Source organism: Megascapheus bottae, chromosome 26 (assembly GCF_031878675.1).
Source record: "Megascapheus bottae isolate mThoBot1 chromosome 26, mThoBot2.hap1, whole genome shotgun sequence".
Taxonomy (NCBI): Eukaryota; Metazoa; Chordata; class Mammalia; order Rodentia; family Geomyidae; genus Megascapheus; species Megascapheus bottae.
Window position 1 is genome coordinate 16,938,080 of NC_143534.1, and position 10,650 is coordinate 16,948,729.

The 10,650-nt window shown below is 42.0% G+C and overlaps 1 protein-coding gene across 1 annotated transcript in view; it reads right to left on the reverse strand.

Moving 5' to 3' along the window:
* LOC150046006 (rho GTPase-activating protein 21) overlaps positions 1-10,080 on the reverse strand; it is a 78,520-nt gene extending 68,440 nt beyond the window's left edge. Inside the window, exon 1 of the mRNA XM_090319024.1 lies at positions 9,893-10,080. Within this exon, the coding sequence (XP_090175150.1) occupies positions 9,893-9,976 (84 nt within the window). The 5' untranslated portion in view covers positions 9,977-10,080. The remainder of the gene's footprint in view (positions 1-9,892) is intronic.
* Between the last annotated feature and the right edge of the window lie 570 nt (positions 10,081-10,650).

Here is a 10,650-nt window from a genome sequence, read left to right on the forward strand (position 1 = left end):
CCTACAAACGAGTAACCTCAGAATTTTTATTGTTCCATTTTTTGGCAATACTAGAGTCTGAACTTGAGACCTCCCACTTACTGAGTCCTACCACCTGAACTATGCTTTCAGCACCACCACCCCTTTTTTGTGCCTATACTAGGTAGGGCTTGAACTCAAAGACTTTTGATGTCATTCAGACTGTCCACTCATGGTTGGCATTCTACCACTTGAGCCACTCCTCCAGGTTTGGCGTTTTGCTCATTAACTAGAGACAAAAGCTTCGTGGATTTGTCTGCCTGGGCTGGCTTTGAGCCATAATCCTCTAACCTCTTGACAGCTATGATTACAGGCCCGACCACTGGCACCCAGTCTCCTTCAGCCTTTTTTTGCTTTAGCCATTTCACTTTTTCTCAGGCCAGTCTTGAGCTGTGACCCTCCTACCTATGCCTCTGAAGTAGCTAGGCTCACAGTGTCACAGGCCCATGCCATCACACTCTTCTTATTTGTTGAGATGAAGTTTGGTTACTTTTTGTCTGGGCTGGCCTTGAACCATGATTCTCCTGACCTCTGCCTCTCGAGTAGCTGGACATGAGCCCATGAGAACCCACAGGGACTTTATCTAAACACCTTCTCCAAAGTAGTTGCCTCACCACTCCATCCTCCTGTATTTTTCTCTCATAGCACTCACATAATCTGAAATAGCATATATTTATTCGTTGTTTACTTCTCGTCTGGGCCTCCATCCAGCCCTACTTGAAATACAGGAGCCATTTGCTTATACCAGAAAAGCAAAAGCAAGTATATTTTAAATGTATTAGATGAACAGAAAATAACTACTTTCTTTTCCTGTTAAGGAAATTTGGTATTTGCAACCGCATATTTTGTATTTTACAACTACGTATTTCTGTGATCAGTTGTTTAATACCTGCCTCTCTCTCCAGACCAACCCTCAGGATAGAGGCTTACATACTCTTGCTCATGATTCTATGAGCCCATATCTAGCAAGACAGCTAAGTGCTGAGTAAATATTCACACACCAGTGCATCAACGGAGAAATTTATTTTCCCTGAAGATCATTACATATATGTGTTATAACACTCAAAGGATGCAAACACTAGAATTACTGCCGTAAGTTCCTGTGATCTTCAGGCCCTACAAGATACCATTTCCCACTTCCTTGAACCTTTAACCCTAGGCTCAGATTGAGAAATTTTAACAGAAGTAATTTTGTGACTGACAACAGGTTTCATGTAGCTAGCCCAGTCTGGCTTCAAACAAATGATCCTGTTCCTTTTGCCTCCAGCTCCAAGTGCGGGGATTACAGGCTGGGATTGATCACTATTATTTGTGATAAGATTAACATAAATTCACATTCCATCCTGTACAGAAAAGAGTTAGCAGAACAGGCCTGAGTGCCATTCTTTCAAGGTGGCCCTCTGCTAGTGTCAAGCATTTGAGATTTCAGGAATGTTCCCGCCATTGCCTAACTGATAAAAGTACCTCCTGTGGCTACAACATCTCAACAATGTTGTGGTTTACTTGCTTCCTTCTGGGAATCTAGAATTTTCCTATTTGCTAGAAGCAGCAGCATCACTCTTCCGGCAGAAGCTTCCCCTGTCCACAGCCTTTCACACTATAAAGCAAGCTCACCCAGCGACTCCAGTGGGAGGGGGCAGGGAATGCTGGGAGACTGGCTGTGATTTCCTCTCTGTCTCATCTGCCTTGCCCTTCTCACTTGGCTGGCTTTACACTGGATCTTGTCAGTGTGACCAATGCTATATGCTGAGTCCAGCAAGTGAGCCAACAGGATGCTCCCAACACAACTCTCAATTTGGAAATGAATTATAGTCAGTCACAACTATAGAAAAACAAAAGAAGGAAGAGGGAGGGACCTGTGCCTTAGGTTTTCCAGTCTACTTGAAATCCCCTCCCCTTGAGGGGAGGTGTGAGATGCTCCCATGAATGGAATTCCATGAAAGGGCTAGGATAGAGATTATGAGCTTTCAACAGTGTGACCTTTGTCTTGCCCACACTCTCTCTGGCTCTTCTCCCTCATTACTTCTTATGAAAGGAAAGACTCAGATGGCCAAAAGTTAAGGGTGGCCTCCACTCTACAGCCAGCTCAAAAACGGAGGGCTTTGTCTCCAGAGCTTCTCAGGAGCCACATGGGTGGGCCTAGATACAAGGCCTTCTGCAAGCAAGTCTTGAGCTGACAGAGGACTCAGACTGACCTTGATTACAACCTTGAAGGACCTCCCAGCCAGAGGACACAGAAAAGCTATGGCTGGACTTCTGGCCCACAGAGAAAAGTGAAAAAGTAAATGTAGTTCTAGGCAATTAAGTCTGAGAGGCAATCAGCAATAAATAACCAACCCAGCAATAGATGATCAACCCATTCTACCAAAAATCTAGACAGTAGCTATGAAGCAACAGCTTCTAGACACTGGCCTAGGACAACAAGGACGGTGAACCCTGAGAAAGGAGAAGTGAGTCCCATGATTACCCAGCTTACTGCACAGGTCAGCTTGGGCTAAAGAATCAACAGGCCAGTCTTCAGCCTGTGAAACAGGCCCAGGAGAGAATTCTGCAAGGAGGAGGAAAACCACCCCACAGACTCACACGGGATCAGGGAGAAATAGTCTATGTTCCCACAAGTGAATAGGGTACAGTCTCATGGATTCATAAAGCACCAGGTAAAATTCTGGGGATACTGAGGAAAGTACAATCTTTTAAGTGAGGCAAAATTAACTTAGAGTCAAGTTGTTCTGGTCTCATCCAAAAACAAGACCAAAACACAAAGAGACAAAAAGGACTTCTAGCCTACAAGATATACCCTATTTATCTGAGAGTAAGATACTGGAAAAGAACTGGAACTAAGAAGCCCTGGAAATCATCAAATCCATTTACACATTAGGAAAACTACAATCCAAGCCAGGCATAGAAGTGTACTCCTGTAATGCTAGCACTCATAAGGCTGTAGCAGAGGATCAAGGAGGCCTGCCTGGGCGACATGCCAAAACCTTAGTTCAAGAAACAAAAGTAGGGCTTAGAGCGTGGCCTAGTAGCGTGGTCACCTAGCATGCATGAAGCCCTGGGTTCGATTCCCCGGAACCACATACACAGAAAAAGCGGGAAATGGCACTGTCACTCAAGTGGCAGAGAACTAGCCTTGAGCAAAAAAATGTCTAAGGACAGTGCCCAGGCCCCGAGTTCCAGTAGCAGACTGGCAAAAAGAAAACAAGTCAAAAGTACTAATTTTTTTATTCAGTCACCCAGCAAGTGATGGCAGGAGGACTAACAGGCAGGAGTCCAGGGCCAGCACTTCCTCTAGGATAAGGGTCGGCATGGCCAAGAGCGATACGGTAGGTAGGCCCCAACAATCTCCATCACTCTGAGAGAGACTTCCTTGCAATCCATAGGATGCTCTCCTGTTGTTGGTTACCCTCCAGTGGTCACTCTCCACACTGCTGGACAGACTGCTGGTGTCTTCTACTTGGATTTTTTATCCCCCTACTTCCCCCCTGGCCTTTCAAGCTTCCCTCAAATGAGAGATTCACCCATAGGGTTCCCCCATCCCTCCTCCCACCACAGCATCACTAACATGGGGTTCTCATGGCATCTTTCATGCACCAGTCCAGGGCTCTTTCACCAGACCTTACAACGTCTCAAAGGTCTCAATATGTAGCCCAGGCTGGTCTTGAACTCTTGATATTAAGTGCCTCAATTCCAGGGTGCAGGGATTACAGATATGCACTACCAACATTCAGCTTCAAACCTACTATTTTTAAACTACTTTCTTCCACTTTGTCCAACCATTAACAAGAAGCTAGAACAGATGGGCCTGCCCTTCCTTTCATCCACATGCCATTTAGATTGTCTCTTTCAAAATTTCTAGAGCTGAGAGTGTGTCTCAAGTGGTAGAGATCCTGCCTAGCACGTACAAGGCCCAGAGTTCAAACCCCAGTAATACTTTAAGATCATCCCCATCTTCCATCTTCACAGTCTCTCATTTTACCTTCTTTATTCACTTAAAACCCCATTTTACCCTTCAACTGGAGCTCCCAGTAAGAATTCATAGCACTACAGATTTAGCTACTGGCTTCTGGAATTACAGATGCAAAGGCAGCTGGCTTGGAATTGAACATCAATATGAATTGGATTATTTCTACAAACTACTTGTACTTCACATGCAATCACTTTTCCACTCAAAAGCAATTACACAATAGCATTTGCAATGCCACTATAAGACTCACACTGATCTCTGCTCACAGAGCCTCAGTGTTTATAATTACACTGAATATAACGATCTCAGAAACTCACAATACAATCAGAAATCACAGATAGTCACAATACTAAGAGTTTTAATACCTGAATAGAAATGAGCTACCAAGAAACCCATTAACAAACTGACTTTGCAAAAGGTGCCTAAAACTCAAAGCTACTAAGTAGTTACTTCCACAATTATCCTTTGTTTTACCTCTCTTAACCTGGTATTCATCTTTTGCTCCCTTTTTCAGTTCAATGCATGTGTCATTCAATACAGACCTACCCTCTTTTTCCTTCTCTGTTCTTACTATGTTCTTACTATCCCTTTTCAAGTCTACTTTTCTTCACCACTCCTTAAATGAACAGTTAGAGGAGGTATTAACTATGCAGACTACGTACTTTATGTAGTATCTTCTGTATCCTATGGATATTAATTTTTCTTTCCTACCTTTAATTTTAATTACAGCTATGGCATTACTAGATTTAAAAGCTGACAACTGAAAGAGCTATAGAGATGTGTCTCAAGTTAGCAGACCTACCTAGAAATTCTGGAATGTTGAATTTAAATCCCAGTACTCCCCCACCAAAGAGAAGAGATAACTAGAATAATGTAGTTCATCCTTCCCTAACGGGACAGGAAGTTGAGGGCTTCCGGACAGCCAGCTCTGCAGCTTCTTAGCTGTGAGACCGGAGCCCAGTAAGGAAGCCAATAACTTCTAAGACAACACAAGGATGTCCTAAGATGTGAAGGGAATCAATGATGGAAAAGTGTATGAAACACAGTAAGTAGGGAAAGAGTACACTAAAGCTCCCTGTGGCACTTCTCATTGTCTGGAGAGGGGTATGGAGGCTAATCACAAAGCAAAGAGCTTTTCCTCCTATGCCTGAGGCCAATAGTTCTGATAGCTACAATTCTGAAGCCTTAGGCCAAAGGTTTGTAATACCAATGGGGAAATACACTGGTGGTGTGGCTGCATTTTCTTGTAACAATAAACTGACCTTGGTCCTTAAATTCCCATGTGCCCAGACCTCACCTGCAGACACTAGTAGTGGAAAGGTGTTAGTAACATGTTCGCCTGGCTGCCTAGCAAGTTTTTCCCTGAGTCACTTTCAGCTGTTGTAACCCATCCATCTCCCAAACAAGAGCATTTGTACAGAAGTGAATGGAGAACACAGTTAGCTGAGAAAAGGTTGAAAACTTATTTCTGCCAGGCACGGGTGGCTCATGCCACCAGCTACTAGCTACTCAGGAGGCTGAGATCTGAGGATCACAGTTCAAAGCTCCCAGAGAGGAAAGTCAGTGAGACTCCGATTAATTAGCAGAAAACTAGAAGAGTAGCTGTGCTCCACTAGTGCTCAAAGCGGTAAAGCGTTAGCCTTGAGCTGAAGAGTTCAGAGACAGCGCCCAGGCCCAGGACTCAAGTCCCATGACCAACAAAAAACAAACAAAAAAAACCTATTCCCAACATCCTAGCTTATTTATCAAATTAAGGCCTCCTTCCTTTGGTATTAGAAGCAACAGGATTAGAAGTGAGAGGGTCAGTTTGTTCATTACAATGAGGTGAAAAAAGAAGAGAAAAAGAGGTGCTTCTAGGAGAAAGAGAAAACAAAGGAATGTCCTGAGAAGAAACTATCTTCTTACTATTTAGAGGGATGGGGAGGGAGAAACAATCTATATGTAGTTGTTCAATATGGCTGTAATCTGCTGTGGTTTCCAAAGAAGATTGATTCTTCTTTCCTAAAATGAACTTCCATGGAGTGACCATTTCTGCTACATAATAAAAATTTCCCATCTGGGTGTGACCCCTGACTTCTACATAAGTGCCATGGGCAGTCTTTGGGGCCCAGAGGAGAGTAAGATGCTCTGATATTTGGGATGGTCATATTGCCTGCTAACTTTAAAATAGACTAGGGCTAAATCTGAGGATATACTAAGTGCCCTGATCCCAGGGTCTCCCACAAGAGAGCTCCATAGAGCTACGTAGTCACAACTGTCTTGGACCTGCTATGGCAGGGTTCACCAAATACAGGAACCTCCTTATATCTCATTACACTATCAGCAACATTCCACATCTAATACCGCTAAGGATAGCTGAACACCTAAGGAGGGGGGGAATCAAAAGTCTTCCTTTAATAGGATTAACAGTGTTATAACCTATGAAGTTTAAAAATCCATCTTTCACAATATTCAAGAACAATCTCTTCTCTGAAATCTACTAAATACAGAAATGTATTATTAATAAATGCTTTAAAATGATAACTTTAATGCAGTAATTTCTCAGTTGTATCCTGTGAAAGTAACTCTAAACAGGAAATTATTCCCATCTGAGACAGTTGACATACTGTATCTACACTAGCAAAACCTACAAACAACTTAAGTGTCCAACAGACATACCATCCTGCTAGAAGCCAGGTGCTAGTGGCTCATAACTACAATCCTAACTACTCATGAGGCTGACATCTGAAAATCACAGCTTAAAGACAGTGCTCATAGCCACTAAAAATGACTCTATAAATGGGGAAGTACTGAGTATCAATTCAACTTTGCAAAACACTTGCATAAAACACCAGAAAATATAAAAGCACCAGGGAAAAGTGGGTGGCAATATATGTACACACACACACACACATATATATATACATATTATATACATACATATCCCAATATGTTAATACTTGTGACTGAAGTATGTAAATCATGTTTAACTCTTACTTTCCATTTTTTACAAGTGACTGTGCATCTTCTATGCAATTTTAAAATTTAATCTTTCATTTGTAATATAAATTTCACATAACACTTTCTATGCACATTCTATCCAAATACAGTAATAATTGTAATCATGTATCAATCAATTAATGTGTCAAGGAGAGGCCTCAGGGTCTCGTGCTCTTGCTTAGCTTTCTCTCTCATTGCTGGTGCTCTACCACCTGAACTATGCCTCAAGTTCCAGATTTTGGCTGCACCTTGCGCATTTACATCCTATAGCACATGAGCCACGGCCCCAGTCCTTTCACGTGCAGGTGTTTCTCATATAGGATCTCTTGGTTTTGTTCCACACTGGCCTAGGACTGTGATTCTCCTATCTCCACCTCCTAGCTGGGACTACACTACGTTCTAGCACACTCAGCTTGTTTTTGAGACCGGGTCTCCCTAACTTTTGCTTAGGCTGATCTTGAACCCCAGACCCTCCCAGTTTCTACTTCCTACAGCAATATGACTTCAGGATATGCCACTACACCTGGTATCACTTTAATCACCACAGGATCCCTGATGTCCATACTACTGAATAAAGGAGGTGAATGAGGAGGCTCAGGTCATACTGTCAACTCTAGGCTTTAAATTCAGGCCCTGGGCACAAAAATCGACATGCAACCCATACACTATGCTTCGGACAATGCAGAAGTATCTGATAAATAACACAACCAAGTCAAAAATTCTCAGTATGAGAGCACTCCCCTTGCCCTCACATCACTGGTTTGTCTGGCTCCTTCAGTCTGCTTCCCTCTTTTCCCAGCTGCTTTCTCATTTACTCCTTGTCTTCTTCTCTCACATTTGCACTCCACCCATACCACGGGCTTTCACCCTGCTGCATCCTGAGCACTGCTTAGCTTCAATGGTGAAACTCAAACCAACCACTGCCCTGAGTCTTTCTATAAATCAGAAGTTACAGTGGAAGCTTGGAGCTACATCTGCCCACCAGATGTGTTTTCCTGCACTATCTTGAAAAATGTGAATTAGTCATCAACATTTAAAAATTAAGACAACTTTACATAAAAAAAATCCAAAATGTTTAACTTCTCTTAAAATAAAAAACATCTGACAACATAGGTCCAACATAACAACCATTTCCTAAAGCCCAACTTTCCAGTATACACAATAATTCTCTACCAGGATTATTCCTTAACACTGGACTCTTAAGTCTCTCTGCCTTTTCTGACTCCCCTCACTGCCTGGCTCCAAAGGCACTGAGTCCGAGACCTCCACCAACTGCCATAAGTAGTGACATAGAAGCCACAGGAGATGTTGCCTCGTGCCATTTTCACTTCATGCTAAATTCTGTAAACTCTTCTGAGAGATGCTACTGCTAAGTGGCCTATTGTTAGATCTCAACCCACAGAAAAGACAATCCTGGTCAAACCCCAGGCCAAGGCACATCCCAAAGCACTTGCTATTAGCTGGCTTACAGGATCAGCTCCCTGCTGGAATTTACTACATCTCAAACATTCCTTTGGGAGTAGCTACAATGAAGAAGGCTTCAGACCTCAAACAAAAATGTTTTCTAATGATGTAACTAAGGAGTTTAGTCACAGCTGCAATACACCAAGGAAAAATTGAAAATGAGCCTTGTTTAGGCCCAATAGCCTGGGCTTCAAATGTTAAGGTAAGCGCGGTATCCATCTTCTTTTATTCTCTCAGCAACCATTCAAAATCCATATCTTTACGGTAATGTAAATCCATTAGAGAGAGCACTAAAAAGCACAGTGAAGGATCAATCTTATACTGGAAGAAACAGAGACTAAATGACCTTCACCATGTAGAATCTCTTTGATACATTAAGTCTATTGTGTCCAGACTAGACTAGGAAACTATTTTCTAGAACAGAACATACAGAAAAGTACGGGGGATTCAAAGATCCATTTGCAACTAATTTCAAATCTCATAAACTAAGAAGTTGATGTTAGGTCTACAGGAAAACTGAGAAATGGCTGGTGGTAGGAAACAGATTACTCGTTGGCATGTGTTATTTTTCATTCAGTTCCTCCAATAATTCAAATTCAGTGCTTCAGAATTTCATACACACAAGTTTTCAATAAGGGAGAAAAAAAGCCCTGCACAACGAAGTTAATAACCACAAAGTAAATCCTAGGTTTTACACCCACTGAAAACTGGAACAAAATTCTATAAAAACCAGCTTAAGTTTTTGTCTTTTTTTTTTTTGGTAAGAAATGATATTAGATTTAATAAGCATAGTATCATTTATGACTGACAATGGCTACCTGCACTTGCTAACAGCATTGATTGACAGTTGAAAGGCCAAATAGCAGTTTTGCTTCTTCAGGAAAAACACTCCAAAGTGGTCAGCTATCATAAAGCACATACCAAGCACACATTATTGTCTATTACAAAATTATACTTCTCAGAAGCCTGGCTGCAAAAAAAAAAAAAAAACAACAGAAGTTCCTTTTTGAACTTCTGTTAGATTCCACAGTGAAAGAAAAGCCTTATTTCAACTAGCTAAAAGAAACTTCTCATAGTATGGTGCCCCAGCCTTATAACACAGTATTGAATACCTTCAAAAGATACACTTTTTACCTTATTCTACAATGCTGTTAACATGAACTAGTTCATAAGTAATTCATTCTGATTTCCCCTCCCCCTACAACTCAAGAATCTACAAAGGGCCTCACCTCTGCTATTTCAGCTAACTCACTCTTTTAGAGTAATTCAGATCATTAGATTTTCTAATGTGCCGAAAACTATATTAACAAGAAGTGCCGAAAACTATATTAACAAGAAGTGTATCAACAAGAAGAAAGTCTAAGAATACAGTCTACATAAAACATTTTTCCTATACAGCATGTTCACATTGCTCTACATTAGTTTTGAGCCAAGAAGAAAAAAATAGGTATTTAATCAACAAACCTGATCACTCCATGCACAATACAGATTGCACAATAAGCTCCAGTTGTGGTTGATCATGCAGTCCAGGAGACTGAACTGGGCCATGACTGCCTGAGGGCACAGCTTTCCTGGTCTTCTGACTCAGCTTTTGTCAGCTCTGGTCTGTGCTGCAGTGTGGGGAGCAGCGCTGAGGATTTTCCCCTCCCTTTCCTGTCAGGGCAGCCAGGCTACATCATCTTCCCAGGCTCTCATGCATGCTGACATCATAAAGTGAGGACCTGCGCAGTCTTACTCAGTATTTAACATGTTTTTAAAGATTATTGCTTTATTTTTTGGTTTTTGTTTGGTTTTGTATCCTAGGCTAGCATTCACTTATTCACTAAAAATATTCATCTTAGGAATGTGGTTAAGAAACCAATAATGCTGGCTAAAATTTCACAACAAATTCCAACACTAGATGGTAATACCACCAATGACCCTTACTCTGACTTAACCCAAAGGGCACCAAAGTACTCTGTTCTCTTGACCTCTCAGTAGTATCTTATACTCCTAACTCCCTCCAAAGTCTCAGCCACTATCCCAAAGTATTCTTTTTTTGAGGGGGTGAGAGGGGGGGTCATAGGGCTTGAACTCAGCCTTGGTGCTGTCCTTGAGCTCTTCAGCTCAAGGCTACCACCCTACCCCCGGGCCTGGGAATTATCCCTGAGCTATCAGCTCAAGGCTACCATCCTACCCTGGAGACAAGCCCACTTCCCGTTTTCTAGAGGTTAACTGAAGAT